This window comes from Onychostoma macrolepis, chromosome 12 (genome assembly GCF_012432095.1).
Source record: "Onychostoma macrolepis isolate SWU-2019 chromosome 12, ASM1243209v1, whole genome shotgun sequence".
NCBI classification, from domain to species: Eukaryota; Metazoa; Chordata; class Actinopteri; order Cypriniformes; family Cyprinidae; genus Onychostoma; species Onychostoma macrolepis.
The window spans coordinates 8,169,618-8,188,981 of NC_081166.1; the positions used below are offsets into that span (position 1 = coordinate 8,169,618).

Here is a 19,364-nt window from a genome sequence, read left to right on the forward strand (position 1 = left end):
GAAATAGATTCATAATATTAATGCAGAACACCCAAAGAACAGCTGTTATTCAGGTGGGTATATAACTGTAAGTGTGATGTTCACTAAATGTTTGTGTAAACATAGATGCCTTTTAAAAAAAATCAATATGAAAATCAAAATTGACACTGTTTGCTTTCTTAAATAGAGGTGTTCCTGATCTTATTATGATTATCAGTTTACGCTGAAAGTAAAATTAATGAAGAAAAATAAAATGTTTGGTCCAGACAGTTCCTAATAAACATAATAAAGGCCCATCCAGGTCACACTACAATTCTGCCATTTGAAGTTACTGAATTAAATGTGAATGTCATTTCAGGTTTAAAAGTACAGTAATGAAAAACAGCCTGTTTAATTCCACGAGCCAGAAAGAGGGTGTAAAACATTCATGTAAAACTAAATTATGACTGTTGTTAACGTTATAAATGGCTTCCAGGTGAAAAAAAAACCATCAAAAGATTATGCTGTGACCTGTTTAATATCTCCATTTAGCAGTAGAGCTCTGATTCAAAGGTAGATAGGAGTATTAACAGGATGCTCAGTTGTTCAAGCCACTGTATTTTCCTCTAAATTCCTCAGTGAAGCATCGAGAGGAGAGAAGATGTGCTGACCTGGTCTGATCTCCAGAGCACCTCAGAGTCTGATTAGACTGCAGGATTACAACGTGGAAGAGCTGATGTGAGAGAACACATTGTGTGCTCCAGCCATAATATAGTGAGTTATACAGTTATAGTGAGTGTTTCATTTGGTACGAATGTACCAGACGTTAGAGACTGAAGAGTGAAAACAGTTCGATTTTCCATTTTTTAAAAATGATTTATACAATAATTGATATTATATTGTAAGCTTGTTTGTTCTCAAATATTTTGAATACGTGTGCAGGCTGAATGATCAATCCGTCAAATCTAGATGTTTTGTCAGTAGTAAATAAACATTTTAAAAAATGCCCGCTATAGACATTTTCCAACACTGATAATAACGAGAAGTATTTATTGAGCACTAAATGAGCATATTAGAATGATTTCTGAAGGATCGTGTGATGCTGGAGAGTAATGGCTACTGAATATTCAGCTTTGCATCACAGGAATAAATTGCATTTTGAAATATATTCAAATAGAAAACATTTATTTCAAGTTGTAATAATATTTCACAATATTACAGTATTTTGATCAAATAAATGCAACCTTGGTGAACATAAAGAACTTCTTTCAAAAACTTGTAAAAATCTTACCAACCCCAGACTTTTGTTAGTATATAAAAATATGAAATTTAAATGAAATAATCAGTTAATTTAAAATACTGTATATTGACTCAAAATTTACTGAGCCTGGCCAATTGATCTATGATTCATTTTCAGGTTTAACTATGCCATGGAAAAATGCTGAAACTCATTTGTGTAATATTGTGTATTTATGCATGTATAATTTGTTATAGATGTGTAGAGAGATGGGGAATGTCGCTTTGGTTTCTCTGTGGGTGTACGGAAGAAATTTGAACTGTCATGTACCATCAGCACTGCAGCCCATCTCAGAGCAATGCAGCGACCCACGCAGCACACACACACACACACAACAGATGACACAACCGACTCTTTCTTTGTGCCGCTGATGACCTCTCTCTGTCTGCATTCATGCAAAAAGCACAAACACTCATACAATGAGTAATGAGGACGCCTGAGCTGCGGTTAAGTGTACATCACTGTTTATGTCTTCATGCATTATTCACATGTACAGTCAAAATGTCTGTCAACTTGACTGTTTCACTCAATCTACTAACATGCTGTTAGCCTTTTACATTTCCATTCATTCGCGCACACACATGTACTGTACATCTGCACACACAGGTTGCTTCAAAAGCTTCCTCAACTGACAGGAAGACGAGTCATATTGACTTTAAAGAGGCCTTGAAGTCAACATAAAATCAAAATGATTTATCATTACCATTCGTAATGCATATTCCTACTCTGTATTGAGACCGATGAATCAGTTATTGCAGAATTTTTTTTATTTGAGCCACCTCTATAATTTCACTATTCAGTTGATGTCACAAAGGCTGCTCTGGTAGGAAAAATAAAGGTAATGAATAGTTAAATATCTGTTTCTACATTAATGTGGGTTTCTGTTTGTTAATTTAGCCTTTCTAAAATCTTTCTTAAAAAAATTTATACTTTTATTCGGTAAGTATGCATATAAAAATGGGAAGGGACAGTAACGACATTTATAATGTTAAAACACATCATAAATATTAAGAAAAAATTATTTTTCCAATAAATCCTGAAAAATAGTATCACAATATCGCATCAAATCAGCATAATATAATGATTTCTGAAGGATCATGTGACACTGAAAATTCAGCTTTGAATTACAGTAATAATTTACATTTTAATATATTAAAATGAAAATGGTTATTTTATTTGTAATAATATTACTATTTTACTGTTTGTTTGTTTTTTTTACTGTATTTTAAAGCCTTGGTAAGCATAAGAGACTTTTTTCAAAAAGTGTTACAAAATCAACCCCAAACTTTTGAGCGTTTGTCTAAATTATAGTTATGGCAGTAAAATTGCATAACAATAGATTAGAAGTGTTAGCATTGGGTTACCATACGTCAAGGCGATACAACATATTGTTGAATATTACATTGAATAACATGTTTAATGTAATACAGTATTAAAATGTTAACTTTGTCCGTCTTTGTAACTTTGTTTTTCAAAATACCTTCTTTTGTGTTCCACAGAGGAAAGAATTGCATGTGGGTTTGGAAAGACATAAGGTACATTTTTGTGTAAAACTATCCCCCTAAGACTCGCATTACCAAATGAAGATGCACAGTGTGTGTCAGAGAAGCACTGTACACTCACATCTCATCACACCAACCAAAACGGTAGAAAAATAACAATACAGGAATCACAGCAATGTGCACTGTGACACAGGGAAAGCTCTCCAGAGAGAACATAAAAAAATTACATTCATTTTGTCTTTCTGCATCTATCCACTTATATCTGGTTTCATCTCTCCACCTCTCCTCCCAGCATGTTTTTCTCCCTCCATCTCACACATTTCTTTCTGTCCAGCAAGGCTCTTTCCATTTCTCTTTAATAATTCAGAGCAGCAGAGGTGTGCGTGGTAAAGCTACAGTGGCCAGTTCTTCATCTGAGAGGACAATCCCACCCGCTCACTCCTCCAGACACTGAGATGATCTCCAACACACAAAACATGTGGTCAGAATAGCACACTGCCACAGTACTCATACTATTTCTACAATTTACAATATGTATACTGTGCATAAATGTGTGTGTGTGTGTGTATGTATGTATATATATAGGGGCTGAATTCGGAATAGCACACTTTCATACTACACTATTTTTTTCCATATGGCCTGTCTACTATGCATTATGTACATTCTTTGCTTACAGAAAATACAAAATATGCACAGTATGCAAATTATTTACTGTATATAAAATTATGTCTGATACTTCTCAGATTTTTTTCTTGCAAAAGACTATATTTATGAACAGAAAAACATTATATTATATTATATTATATTATATTAGGGTGAATTTAGGTATATTGGAATAATTTTTGTCATCTTCTCCTAAGTGTAATCTCTGGTCACAAGGATTTTTTTTGGGAGTGCCCCTCTCTCTCACAGGACCTATCATATTTGTTGGGTACTGAGATATGTTTGACTCCGCGCCATTTTCTTATGAATGACTTTTGGGACTTCACCTTGTCCGTCCAACAAAGATGTTTACTGTTAGCTGCTCTCACAGCAGCAAAAAAATTGCTAGTCAACCATTGGAATCCTCCTCACACAATGGACAGACGAACCTGTATTTGTTGGACATTATCTCGATGGAACTCTCAACTTCTCGTATATATGGATCTAATGTGAAAACTGTAAATTTATGGCATTCAGCTTTTAATGTTGTGTCATCTTTTCTCAAATCTTTGTAAAAATTATTTTATATTTATTTATTTATCTATTAATATTAATTAATTTATTTGTATTATTATTATTTATTTTATTTGATTTTTATTTATTTGATTTTTTTAAGTCTACCAGGGGGTGGGTTCTAAATTTGCACAGCTGCTTTTTGTTTTATACTATTGTTCCCAGAAGAAAATTCAATAAACAGTTATTTTATCTTTTTTTCGATTGAGATGACAGGGAAAAAAAATGTCTCAATAATCCTGAATGAACCCTATATTATTACACAGTATTATTCACAGTATGCATTTTATTTACTGTAGTCTTTTTAATAATTAGTAAAACCTTGTTCCACAATAATATTGTATGTGATGCAATGCCACATGTCCTCATCATTTTCCTGCTTTTTTTAAAAATTCAGTTTCATGTAAAAAAAAATTTGTTTTTGTTGTCCAATGAAATTATTATTCAAAAAATAGAGTTTTATATATTATGGTATATATTTTTAATACAATCTAGTGTGAAATGTCTTGTTTCTTGGCAGTTTAGATGCATTGCATTGTGGGATGCAGTATTTTGTGCTGCTTGCTTTATTGTATACTGCTCATTTTAGCAGATGGGTCATGCATACAGAAACCTAACATAGTGTGCAGCATACTGCAGAAAGAGGAAGAATTTTACATTAGTTAAATATTCCAAACGTTTTCTGAAAGCATGAAGTATGTGCAATATGCAACTAGAAAACACAACATGGAACCCTGTATCCCAAGATGCAATGTGCTTGACTTGGCCTTCCATTGAAGATTGACGAATGAATCAGAAGTGATATCATTCGTGATTTTTAACACTTTTCTTGCCTCATCATACGATTAGATGGTTACAATATTTTAAGAGTTAATAAATACAGCATACAGTTTGGAATATTAGCATATTTCATACAATTCAATTAGTATTAGTAGTCATCTGATCGGCGTTCATAATATCCCTAGTCTTCCCTTCTCCCTCTCTCGTTCTTTCTGTTTGTTGCCAGTCTTATCTCTGCTGAGTTCAGGCTCAGTATACAGCGTAATCTTTCTCGCCCCCCCCCTCCACCACTCGCTTTATTTCACCTCTCTCCTCGTCTCTCGGCGGTTTGCTGTATAAAGCAGGTCAGTTGAGAATGGGCGTTGAGGGGGAAGATGCTAACACAAGCTGAAGTGTGCTGCACTCCGTTACATAAACACTGTGGGAGAACCTCCGGACACCTTCCCACAGGCCTCTGCTCACAAACACTGAATCTAACATTATCATGAAGCACTCTGTCCTCATACACCCCCTCCACGGCCCGCCAGCCCGCTTAATTCAACTGATACACACAAGCCCAGTCACTCAAGGGCTCTGCTCAATAATATGTGAAAGAACACCACTTACAGCACATTGAGTCACTTTAAGTCACTTCTGGGCCATGTCTGAACTATAAAGAAAGCTTAAGAAATGATAGCAGAGAATAAAATGCATTCATGCAAGCAAATCCATACACAAACCCCTCGAAGGGGCTGTTCGGGGGTGACACATGAGTTATGCTGAGAGAATTTAGGATGCAGCAAAGGAAAATCACAAACTGAAACACAATTCAATAGATGTCTCTGCAAAAAAAATACAATTAATTAATTAAAATAATTAAAAAACTATGAAATTAACTGGAGATCAAATGGAGACTTTTGCCAGTGTCTGATTACTCATAATTATTTATTATATTATATTAGAGTGAATTTAGGTCAATTGGCATACTTTTGTCCCAGTTATCCTGAAATAACCATATATTCTATTCTATTCTATTCTATTCTGTTCTGTTATGTTATATGTTATGTTATGTTATGTTATGTTATGTTATGTTATGTTATGTTATGTTATGTTATGTTATGTTATGTTATATTATATTTATTATATTATATGAAAAATAAAAATAAAAAACAGTATATGCATATTGAATTATTAAAACATAGTAAAAACAGTATTATTATACAATTATAAGATATTATCAAATTAAAAATAAATAGACATATTTAAACTTATTTAATTTTAAATAATTAAAATTTTGTTTAATTTGTAGTGTTCAAGAATTTTGAAGATTTAAAGAACATTATGACATACAAAATAAGTATTAAAGATTTTAGATTAGTTTAGTTTGTATAAATATAAAATTTTAAAAACATTTATGAAAATGATCAAAAGTGACTTATATATGAAATAAATGCTGTTCTTTAAACTTTGAACTTTGTTCATCAAGAAATCCTGAAATTTTTTTAAAGTGGTAACACTTTAGTTTAGGGACCAGTTCTCACTAACTAGTTGCTTATTATCATGCATATTACAATCATATTGGCTGTTTATTAGTACTTATGCTGTTTAAAGATAAATAGATATTAATGCCTTAGTCTGCATATTTTAGATCCCTTAATCCCACGGCATCTGAGCAGAACAACTACCTTACTATTAATAAGCAGCAAATTAGGAGTTTATCTGGGCAAAAGCCTTCTAGTTGATGGCTGCTGATACAAGATCAGTCACAACAGTTGGGACTTGTTGTGACACACTGAGCATATGATAAAGGCCAGCACTTCATGCTACATGTGATAATGTGCTGCACTTGTGAGCGGAGGTGCAAGAGTGACAGTGATTCTGCAGGGAGCATGTGGAGACTCAAGAATGACTGATGAGTTCAGCGTCTTCCCCAGTGACAAGTCAGAAAATTAGAGCCAGTGACATTAACAGCTGAGAAAAGCTCACTCTTCTGTTGTTGCAACCTGTTAGCATCTCTTTCTCTCTTACTGTCACTTTCAATCTCTTTCACACTCTTTCTCTCTCACTCACTCTGCTCTCGTGATGACAACATGTAGAAGTCACATACTAAGTATCCTTGACGTTTAGGTTAAGAAGGAACTACATGTGCCAACATGTTTGCAACACTACCTGATGCAGTGTTAAAACAGTTAGGCCCAACTGACTGCTCTTTAACATGATCCGCGTGACCTTCATTTAGGGATTCTAGTGTGAAGTACAATGTAGTGACTTGTTTTCCAAGCAGCTGGACTGTGCATTCTCAACTGTACATTTTTCATCTTAGACCACAATGGAACAATTTGGATGCAAATATGTTTTAGGATTTTGAAGGAGTAAAGAAACTTTGAAGGATTCAATGAAACACTGTGACATAAAATGAGTAAGATATAATACAGTTTAAACTATTTACCATTCATTTTCATTTTTCAAGTTTTTACTCATATATATATATATATATATACTGTATATATATATATATATAAAAGCGACCTGTTGACTTTACTTAAAAAAAGAGAGGAAACCCGTTGCCTTAAAATTAAGTAATGAAACTTCATACATAATGAAAGAAATAAGTTAAGTGAACTTGACAATTCTGAGTTACACTGACAAATAACAGTTTAAAAATGTGTTGTGTGCACTTTTTATTTTAAGTCGGACTAACTTAAATGTATTAATTTGCACTTACTTAAAAGTGTGAATCTACTTAATTTAAATCTAACAAGTTAATCTGAGTTCTGTCTACTTAGTTAAATTGAGGAAACTCATTGCCTTGAGAAAATTAAGTAACCACAACTTAATACATATGTGTAATTATAATTAACTTGTGACTGATTTGATGATTTTATAAATTTCTTTAAAGTTGAAAATTGTAGGCTACTAATACAGTTCTTAAAAATACAAAATTGTTCAAAACAGACTGCACATAAACATTTCTATGAAGAATTGTCAAGTGCACCCGCACCCTTATATAATATATACATATTTACAATTGTTTATTTAATTTTAAATAATTAAAATTTTGTTTAATGTGTAGTTTAAAAACCATGAAGAATTAAAAAATAGAAACCATGCCAGAATTCAGAGTTTCGAGAATTTTGAAGATTGACAAAACAAATAAGAAATATTAAAGATTTCTGAAATTGTTTCATAAACATTTCTCAAATTGTTGTTTTAATATATAGTGGTTTCAGGCTTTTAGATTGAATCATTTTAAATTAATTAACTTTCAAAATTGAAAATACTTTAATGTTTGCTGTTCTTTAATTCATATTTAAAATGTAATTAAATATAATAAATAAAATACTGTAAAAACTAAAGAAGAATTCAGTTTTTGATGTGTTTATAGATGTTTTTGAAAATCTAATATTCAGTGCCTGATTTCATAAATTGAGGTTATAAATATGGAATCAAGTAAACCATTCAGCCCATACATCAGAAATGTTGAATGTTTCATAGAGTTTATGAATTCATGTATGGAGTTGCAGTGAATGGCATGTGTTTCCATGTGTTTCGAGCTCTCTCTCCACCTCGAAGAAAAGAGCTGAACTCTGTGCTCCTAATTTCAGCCTGGTGAAAATAAGCCCATTGATCTCTATTGATTGATGACTAATTTATGTTCCTCCATCCAGAGTGTTATGTCTTGCAGCTTGAGTTGCAGTGTGGGGGGTTTACTTCATTTGGCTGCTATTGTAGAGACTTTGCAAACAAGTCAACTGATTCAGATCAACATCTGAACTACAAACACTGCTGCCATAATCTCTCTGAACACAGAGTTTGGTCATTTCATCAAGATGGCATATAATGGGTGCTTTGGACGCTGGTTAATTCTTGATAAAACCTCATCTCATGTGTTTATTCATCTGATTTGCTGTTGACACCATTGTTGTCATATTTGATTATTGAAATAAAATCTCAACAGTTTTGGAATTTAAATGAACTGAAGGTATTCTCATGGACCACACTAGATTTATGTTTATGACGGACTAATGGATGAAAGTGCTGAATATTTCAGATGAACAGTAAAACTGCATCAATTATGAATGCTGCTTGTATTTAGTGATTACACAGGCCAATATCTGAGAGCTCACTAAGGAATATCGACAATATAACGACACATAACCGCATTTCTTACAGAACTGTTTTTGCAAAATAAGCTTTATTTAGGAGGCTAAATTAACTAAATTTACTATGCAAACTACTGAATGCTAATCATGACATGGGCTCAGTGATGTTTCTTCTCTATGATGATTTTTGCCATGACTTCATCTTTGTGGAAGTCAATCACAAGAAAGGATCTTTGGCAGCCATAACAAACTTTTTTTTTCTCATTTGTTTTCATGATAAAACTCTTTGCCTGACGCTTTAAATGGAGAGCAGACTTTCATCTTTGCAATCTGGTGTGAGAGTGAGAGAACACACTGTCCCTTGAGCGAAGGAATAGAAGCACTTATAAGGTGAGATAACCTGACAAGCAAAGTCTTTTTGAAAGTGTGCTTGGAGCGTGCAGTGGGCTTTATAAGAGCATTACGGCCAGACAATGATATAAAGTATTCTGATATTTAAATGGAAGCAAAAGCAATGTATATTGAGTGATCTGTCATCTGATGAGCTATTATTCATCTAAAACTATTTAAACAAAATATTTTGTATTATACTATGCTGTTTTTATGACCTCATATTCATTGACAGACTATTGAAAGAAGATACCAAAACGATAATTTGGTGACGGCAGAAAAAAAAAAAAAACCCTAATAATAAAAAAGGAATTCACCAGCTACAAGACTTTATGTATGTGTGTGTGTATGTGTGTGTGTGTGTGTGTGTATATATATATATATATATATATATATATATATATATATTACTTTTTATGCATGTTCTTACTGTCCAACAACTACTTTTTTAATGAGATAAGACAGAAAGACCTGCCAGAAAGAAGTGAAATGAAAGTCATTTCTGTTATGATATCCTGAGGACACACCTCACTTTAAAAATATATTAAAGCTGGAACTAGCTAAATGTTATCAGATTGTTCATAAAAAACATAAACACAACAAAGTACCTAACCAAAAATACAAATCAAACTTCAGAGAGAGTGTGTGAGAGAGAGAGAGCAGGGACATTGCATACTTCCAGCTATTTTGGCTTTCATACGTCATTCAGTCTGTTGGTCTTTTGTTATCATAATACAGAACTACAGAAGTTCTGTTACAAAATTTCTAAGCATTCTGGAATTTGCCATTTGTAACGGATAAAATACCAAAAGAGGTGTTGATACTTACAGTATTAGTCTTTACTATCATTTTTTGTTTAATCAATTTAACATATTCTTGTTGAATAAAATTATTAATGTCTTTCAAAGAAGGAAAGAAAAAACATACTGACCACAAACCTTTAGTATATATTGTTACAAACGAGTTCTATTTTGAATAAATGCTGTTCTTTTAAACTTTTTATTAATCAAAGAATCCTGAAAAAAGTATCACAGGACCAAAAAATTATAATAATAATAATAATAAATATTAAGCAGCAGAACTGTTATCAACATAAATCAGCATTTTATAATGTTTTCTGAATGATCATGTGACATTGAAAGCTGGAGTAATGGCTGCTGAAAATTCAGCGTTTGCATCACATTTTTGATCAACTAAATGCAGCCTTGATGAGCATAAGAGACTAATTAAAAAATAAATAAATAAATAATACAAACACTTTCTGATACCAAATCTTTCTTATCCCAAACGTTTGAATGATAATTTAGATAGATAGATTGCAAATATTAATATTATTGGAGAAGTATACACAACGTAACATAAAAAGAACATATTCATTTTCATGTTCCTAACTATTCAACCAAATAATTTATAATGACCATACTGTAATGTTTTGAATAAATGTAGTAGCAACGCGGCTGTTTTGTTTTTTGTTTTTTTTAACATTATTATCAAACATATTACAGACAGATTAGTGAATTGAAATAATTTATTTAATATTGCGTTGTGTTGCTTTATTATAGCCTACTTCTACAATAACTTGTATTATATTCTGACACCTTTTTATGTTTTTATATTTACATAATTTAACCAGTGAAACGTTTTTCGTCGCATACTATGAATAAAAATGACTCTGGCCATCGTTAATATGCATATATTAATGAAAAAGATCTGTCAGTCCGTCACCTTACCCGTGACTTTGCTGATTGCAGGGAAGTCTCGCGTTGTCTCGCGTGATTTTCTCTCCACCCCCACCATCCAGCCCCTCCCCTCCGCTCTTTCCGTCTGTATCTCCCTTCTTTCTCTCTCTGGAACACATGAGATTCTCCTCCCGAAACCTGAACCGCAGCAGCAGAGGCATCGACCCCCCTCCCCACACGCACACACAACATGGCTACAATTGTAACCTCGACCAGGTTTACGGACGAGTATCAGCTTTACGAAGAGCTGGGAAAGTAAGTGCGCGCAACATTGTAGCGGTGTGACGTCATCGGCGCAAGTTACTCTTGTTTGTTTCGTTCCATTCTTTTATTTGGATGTTGACAGCGGGGGAAATGACTTGCTAAGAGACTCGTAAACCTCTCCGAGAGCCACGCACAGGGGGCTTGATCGGATCAAAACCAGAACTGAGTACTGCACTCAGTCCTGGACTTGATCCGATCAAAACCCCCTGTGCGGATCTAAGCTCTAACCGCTGTTAATGTCAGGTTTAAAGGGCTGTAGTGGTTTCGAGTAACGTCTCTGTGGTGTAGAATGTTGAATAGCCTACAGTCCACGCTGTGTTTTGTGTTCACGCCTTGTTTTATTTTAAGGGCTTGCTGATGGGCAGGAAGGTTTTCTCGGTTACTTTGGGTATTTGGCTGCCACTTTTCCTGACATTAACAACGTGGATTGTTTTATGCTCGTAACCCGAGGTTAAATCGTATTGTTCCGCAGCTGCTTAAAATTATTGCAGCGTAGTGCTCTATGTAGTGCACTAAAGAATAGCCTGTGTAACCGTGTACTTGATATTACAATGAAATATTGAGTGTGTCGCGCACACCGTTAATCACACTTTAATATCTTAGGAGGGGAGCGATAAAGAGGGATTATAAAATCAATAAATGAGCAGTGACGCCTTTCTGAGAATTCAATCTCACTTTTGGGAAGAGCATTACTGACATGCAGATGCGAAGTGCTGTGCACGCCGCCCATTTTTAGAGGCTAATGTCTGAAATGTGGTAGACAGTGTTGTGTTAAGTCTAATTGTGTGCAGACATGAGATCATTTTCTGATTTACACTTCTTTTTGTCGTGCTTGAATGTCTCGCGATGTCCGATTTGTGAACGAATCGGTCTTTTGTGTCGAATCTTGTCAATGAATCGGAATGATTCGTTCACAAATCGGACTGAATCGGTTCGAAGATTCTCGAGTCACTGTAAAGTATTGTTAACGTAGGATCATGTAAATGTCACCTATATTTGAGTTGTAAGCAGTGAACCCGTTAAATTAATTACATGAAATTACAATAAACACCTTAATTTCTTACTAAATAAATGGCATTTAAAAACGAATCATTCTTTTAAGCAAACTGTTGGACTACTCATCAGTAATTTATAATGGAATCGCTGTTACGTCGACAATGACTGACAGCTCTTCCGAGTTTGCGAGAGTCAGGTGCATTTTTCACTTTTGTGTGTTCTTCATTTGCAGGGGTGCCTTCTCCGTGGTGCGGAGATGTGTGAAAAAATCCACTGGCCAGGAATATGCTGCTAAAATTATTAACACAAAGAAACTGTCAGCAAGAGGTAAGGCTTTCGATTCAGCACTCTTTCAGTGTACGCGGTGCAGTGGGATGAAGTGCTTGGTGTTTTATTTCGCTCAGCGTTCACTGTCTCCTGAAATCGTTATAGTCAAAAACATTTGAGTTTTATGGCTTTTAGTCCTCGTCTGTTCTTTTGAGGCCGTATGGTTGCGTACTTTTAAAAGTTGAGTGATTACCTTGTAGCAGATATGCTCGTTTAAGTCATCTGGGAAAACAGACCAAACATATTGATGATTCAGTTTGCACTTGCAGGCCTATTCATTTATTTGTCCAATAAAATGCTCTCCCCCTAATACCACCTACTTGTGACTATCGCTAGACAAATATAGTGATCAGGCCAATTAATCAGCTTGTATTTGTCCATTTTTACATTATTACATCAAATGGTTAACAGAAGTAGTTATTTGTCAGGTCTAAAATCCACTGACAGCCTTGTCAATGGACAGTTTTAATGAAATTTGAGTAAATATCGAGTGCGTATATTTTATTTGCTGTAAATAAAGTGTATTATATTTCACTCCATTAAATAGTTTTTTTAAGTATCTGCATCGTCTTTTAACAATCCATTTTACCACTACTTCTGACTTGCAACTCAGCGTTATATATATATATAAAATGATTTTTATTATCGTACATTTATTCATATTTCTATAATCTCACTCTGTATTTTAGTTTAAGTAATATTATGTGCTTTTGTCATTTTTTTAATATTTATATATAACATTTCATTTATTTAGCAAGGCAGCATGTCTAATTGAATTTTTTTTTTTTTAGGTTTTCATTTAATATTTATATTTTTGTTTTATTTCAGCTTTATTTCAATTACCAAAAATGATTTTTAATAGTTTTAGTGTTAGTTAACAGTAACTACACAGGAGCAATAACAAGCAGTAAGCCAGAATTCGTGGCTGTGACTTGTACTAAAGGCTGTTGGCTATTTAAAAAAGGGACAAGTCCATTGATACGTATATCTCCAGCCTCCTGTTTTAATAGGAAATACGTCAACATGGGAAAGGAAACTGAACTCCCCCTGATGGCCGCTCTGTACAGACCTGTTTAGCTCAGTAGCTGTGTTTTGAAACCTTGCCTGCCGAGATGGTTGCAGTTCTTCAGATAGAGCCCAGTGTGTTCATGTTTAAAAGCACACACAAGTGTTTGCCTCTGCCTCTGTCCAGCCCTGTTTTTTCTCAGAACTTGAAGAGACGCATGAAATTACGTGCTGCGCCCTGCAGCACAAATCTGGCAAATAGTCCCACCTGCAGTTTTGCAATAATTTTGTGAACCTTTTTGCGCAAGCATGTGTTTATCAGTACCATGTGGTGTTGCAGAACTTACATGCTTTGTTGTGCAGCTCCTGAAGACGAAAGCTGCTTTTGATTAGAGAAAAAAGAGATGGCGCTTAAAAGAAAAAAAAAAAAGGATCTTTTTTTAGTCATTTCAGTTGAAGAATGAAAAATGGATTTTTCCAGGAACAGACAGATTTAAGGTGTGTTTAGAGGCCCCGCGGCGCTTGCTATAGGTTGGATATATTCATTGGCATGTGTTCATTTCTCTCATTTGAATGTTCAGTTGCTGCCTGATAAACGGGAAAACTTGCGGTATTGTGGGAATGTCAGAAAGGCCTATAAGCTGAGTCATACACAGAGGAGGATTCTGGGTCAATTCAGCTGATAGTAAGCTTTATTTTTATTGCCGTGTGAAATTCTGACAGTGTTGCATCCAGGGTAAAGCTGCTCTGAGCCACTGATGATCGGTTGACTTAGGAGTGAATCGTTTTCAATGATATGCATTTTTTAAAGCAAATAAGCATTATTTTGCTTTAGCTTGTTGAAGTTTTGGTCTGCTGCGTTATATCTAATTGTACCTGCCTCAGCAGGTCGGAGAAGCTTGTTTGTCATAACGGCAGAAGGTTAGTAAGTGAAGTGTCTGGTGCAGTACGTCTTTCTGCCTTCCTCGATTTGCTGATTTGCAGTTTTCCATGCAGCTAATGTGAAATTAAGTGGGGCGCATGGACAGTGAGGGTCTTGTTTATGGCACAGCCATTTTCTTTGTTGAGTGCTCGTCTCCAGCAGGCCGGCCAATTAAGAGACTGGACTGTGCTTCAGCCGTCCTGTTAGCAGAGCGAGAGGGGCGTGACGGAATTCGCTAATACACAGATTCTGGAAGGAAAGGTGTGGTTCTTGTCATCCTGGTGTAACTCTATATTCAATTCATCCACGTCTTGTTTGAGATGGATGCTCGGTTTAATGTTCCCTCAACTTTCGCTGATGTGTGGGCATTTAATTCTAGTTCAACTCAAATTGATTAATTCGCAGGGGATGGGAGTCTAATGATTTGATTTAATGTAATTATTCAGATTCCGCTTAATGAATTTTGTTCCTTAGTGTTTATGTTAATGATTCTTAGTGCTTCTAAGGAAGATGCAAATAATTTATCCTAAATATATCATACCAGTTACTACATTTTGTTTATGTATTTATGGACAGAAATAAGTATGTAATACTGTTTCTGTATTCACTGCACTTTGAATATTTTCCTGAAGGACTTTCTGAAGACTGGGGTAATGGCTGGTTTGATATCACAGGAATAAAATACATTTTAAAATATATTAAAACAGCAAATTTTGAATTGTAATATTATTTTATGATATTACTGTTTTTACTGTATTTTTGATCAAATAAATGTAGTCTTGGTCAGTATAAAAGACTAATATTAAAATATTAGAATATTAAAATATGAAAAAAACATATATATTATAATATATAAATTAAGGAGTATTATATATTTGCTTGCATACAGCTTGCCTTTCTCAAGACATTTCATTCAGACTAAGCTTACAACTACAGCGAAAGCTGATTCATTCACGTTGATAGAAGAATGCAGACATTTAAAAACCGTTAATAGTACCAATATCATTAAATTATTTTACTCTGGTATTTAAAAAGTAGCAACTTTTACCTGCGACACATTTTTTGAGGCCATTTGTTTATTAAAAAAAGGTAGATTAAAGTGGTGTTGCTGAAATGCTTCACTCATTGGTGGGTTTTGACCAAGAGCTTGATGCAGTAGCTAGGCAACCGTTTACTTGGGCTGTATTTGATTGGTTGCCACAAACGAGGAGACTTGAGTTGATAGACTGAGTTGTGGATGAGAACGGACAAAAATCTCCCATAATCCGCTACTGCCTGGTGCCCTGACGCGCACCACACGTCTGCAGAGAAGCAACACGTGAGCCTGACAGGGGCTTAGAGTAGATGAGTCTCACTCCGTCCGCACACCTACTGCTCAGATCTGTCAAACAACCCCACTGCTTTTCAAAAACTGAGGTCTGTTCGGTTCATTCGTTTATGACGCAGACCCTTTACTTATTCGCCCAGATAAACATTTGTGTGATTAGTGCTCTGGTCAGGTCATATGACGGCCTTATTAGCAGGTGGGGGAGGGGTTTTCTGAGCCGAGGAAATGTATGGCGTAATGACAGCAGCTGTGTGCATAATGCTTGCAGCTTGGCTTATTTTCTGTCGTTTGGAAACACGAAGGTTGAATGGCTGTAGAAATAGCCGCAGAGGTCTGGTAGACACGTGGCCCCCCCACTGGGGTGCAAACGCTTTCCAAAGGGTCTTCGCTGACTCATGTTCTATAAAGAGGCGTCATAGGGCACAAATTAATACAGGCAAATTACATCTTTTCATTTGAGAAATGGCAAAAAATGTGGGATTTTCTGCTCTGTTTTTTTTTTCTTTCTGGTTTTGTATATGAAATATATTTCAAAAGAAAATAATAATAATAATTATTATTATTTTAAACATACAAATAATTGATTCTTGGGAAAAAATAAAAACACATCTTTATGTATTTTATTAAAAACTTAAATACCGATAAATACCGTTTACAGGTTTATTTGACCAAAAAAAAAAAAAATATATATATATATATATATTTGATTATTTTAAAATGTAATTTGTTCCTGTGACAGTAACATGATACTTCAGAAATCATTCCAATATGCTGATTTGGTGGTTAAGAAACATTTCGGATTATCATAAACTTTTAAAATAGTTATGCTGATTAATATTTTTGTGGAAACTGATACTTTTTTTTTTTTTAATTAATAAAAAAAAAAAAGTTCAAAAGAACATCCATTTATTTAAAATGGAAATCTTTTTTTAATTCTGTATGTGTTTTCTGTCACTTCTAAACAATTTAATGCATCCTTATTTATTTTTTATTTTCAGGTTTATTTGACCAGGACAATGAACATCAATAATACATAAATGTACATCTGCAGTCCCTGGACTGATGGTAAAATTGTCACCCTAAAAATATAAAATAAATAATCTATGCATAATACATACATGCTCCAAGATACATATCAAATTTATGCTATTCCTAATACAGTTCTATCTCAATAAAAAAAAAATCAACATCCGCTTAAATTATGCTATATATAGAACCAACAGATCAATACCAGCTCACTCATACACAAATAGTCCGACTGTCAGAAAAAATGACAAGCAATGTATCAATAATATCAATATACAGGCAAGGATAATGTAAGCATTCAGACAAGTAACAGTAGCCTTAATCATTCAATCAATACTAAACCAAACAACCTCATGCACATAGCATAAAAATCTCAAACTAGTAGAGCAGAAAAAACAAGAAGAGTTTAGTATGTAAAATTAATATTGACAATGCTGACTCTTAGTGAAAACTTAAACTAATACTACTTCTTTAAAAAATATTTTTGCTGACACCAAACTTTTGAATGGTAGTGATTTTATTATTTATATGAATTATGGGAAATAAAATTAATTTAGCAGGTTCACAATAACCATAAATCAGGTGAAGATCAATGTATTTCCCCTAGCATTTATGAAATTATACAAGGACGACTGTATCCCACAAAATGTTTTAGGGATTTTCAGTTTGTAGTGTGACAGCCTGTGTGCTTTCTGTTGACGAATTTTATAAAATAAATTATAAAATTATTGTTTAATCTAAGAAAATGAGTCTTTTTCCTCCCCCCACTGCAGTGTCTGGCTTTCGCATCAATGTATCTGTCCTCTTCTCTCTTACCTTTGCGAGGGGGATTGCTTTTGTATTGAGGTTAATCCACTTATTTAATTGTATTTCACAGGCTCAGACAAGAGGGGGATGCCATAACCATCTCTTACACTGCACTTGTTTTTTTTTTTTTTTTGTCCGTGTGGTCATACTTTCTCTGTCTTTGCAGACATATGTTATTTAAACTTCACCTTAAACGGTTACGAAAGCTGCACAGGAGATTCGAAAGGCTCCTCGGACCGAGTGGATTCAGTTTAAGCCGCTATTGAGAGGACTTAACCTCCCTGAGGCCGACTTGAGCTCCAGTCCCCTAAATGACTAGATGCTTGTTTTGTTTGACAAAAACCAACACAGAGTCTGAATTACCTCCAGAATTTTGTTGTGATACTCTGGGATTGTAACTCCACATTTCAGTTGGCAGATATCCAAAGAGCTTTATGACTCCTAGCCTAGTGTTTGTACACACAAACATACACCCTCAATGCATATATGTTTTGTGCACACTTGCATTATTCCTCTGAAATGGCTTAAAAGGGTGTGACTCCTGCAGTAAAATGATCAAATAGTGCTGTCTGAAGACTTGTCCTCTACTATGTGAATTGCTTTGCCTGCCCTACAACATCATGCTCTCCCTCTGACTGATCTGACCAGAAGCGTTATAACGCATTTTCATGTCGTGGGTCATTAAGATCACTGTCAGTTATCCTGCATGCATCTTCCCGACTGCTCTCTCCCCAGTGCTTCATCATTGGCGTAGTCATTTCCAGCTGCCCTGTTCACATTTTTGCCGTGCCGCTAGTTCCCCTGGATGAGATTGCAGAAAAAAACACAAAGGAGGCTTGTGAAGTAGCACAAACGTGCATTGCAGATAAAGTCTCTTTTCACAATGTATCTGTATTTCTCTCAAGCGTTTTTGGTGTAAATTTCATTAGTGAAATGATAGAAATAAATTGGTTAATATTTTTGAGATTTTAAGCCAGTTTTAAATATAATGTGAAAAATGTTTATTTCAGTAGTTATGTCATTGCATTGTTTATTGGATTAGGAACCAAGAACCTTCTCTTTTTCCACAAAAGATTGCAATACTGTTTGAAAATGAATCAGTGAATCAGAAACATGAATGAAAGATTCTAATGAGTCGGTCCTTTTTAGTGAATCACTAGTTGTTCATACAACATGTAGTTAAAGATGTACATTGTTTTTTTTGCCAGTGGTTTTTCATAAATATTTTTAAATGAAGTAACTACTGTTCCAAAACATTTGGGGTCAGTATATTGTTTTTTATGTAATGAATATATTTATTTGGCAAGGATGCATGAAATTGATTTTAAAAAAGTGACGGTGTAGGCATTTATAATTTGAAATTTGAAATGAAAAGTATTATGTTTCCACGTTTTTAACATTGATTATAAGAAATGTTTTTGAGCACCATTTTAAAATTAATTAAAATAGAAAGCAATTCTTTTAAACTGTAATAATATTTCAGAATATTACTGTTTTCACTGTACCTTTGAGCAAATAAATGCAGCCTTGGTGAGCATTGTTTTTCAAACACAAACTTTTGAGCTTTTTACTTTTTTATTTTATTTATTTTTTGATTAGTTTATTATTAATAGGCCATTTATGGGATTGCATGTATGTTGTGTTTAGAAAATCTGTGCAAATGCATTTTTGCAACAGTTGTTTTAAATGAATAATATTTGGAATTGCACTCAATATATATATTTTAA

At 34.2% G+C, this 19,364-nt stretch overlaps 1 protein-coding gene across 16 annotated transcripts in view; it reads left to right on the plus strand.

Annotated features, from left to right (window-relative positions):
* Positions 1-10,984: 10,984 nt before the first annotated feature.
* Positions 10,985-19,364, plus strand: part of camk2g1 (calcium/calmodulin-dependent protein kinase (CaM kinase) II gamma 1) — a 78,604-nt gene continuing 70,224 nt past the window's right edge. For 5 of the 16 annotated variants that reach the window (XM_058793820.1, XM_058793824.1, XM_058793822.1 and 2 more), the window contains exons 1-2: positions 10,987-11,218; positions 12,456-12,550. In XM_058793820.1, coding sequence (XP_058649803.1) covers positions 11,154-11,218; positions 12,456-12,550 — 160 coding nt within the window. In that variant the 5' untranslated portion in view covers positions 10,987-11,153. Of the gene's footprint in view, positions 11,219-12,455; positions 12,551-19,364 lie in introns of all 16 variants that reach the window. The other 11 variants (XM_058793816.1, XM_058793819.1, XM_058793821.1 and 8 more) reach the window with 5 other exon arrangements.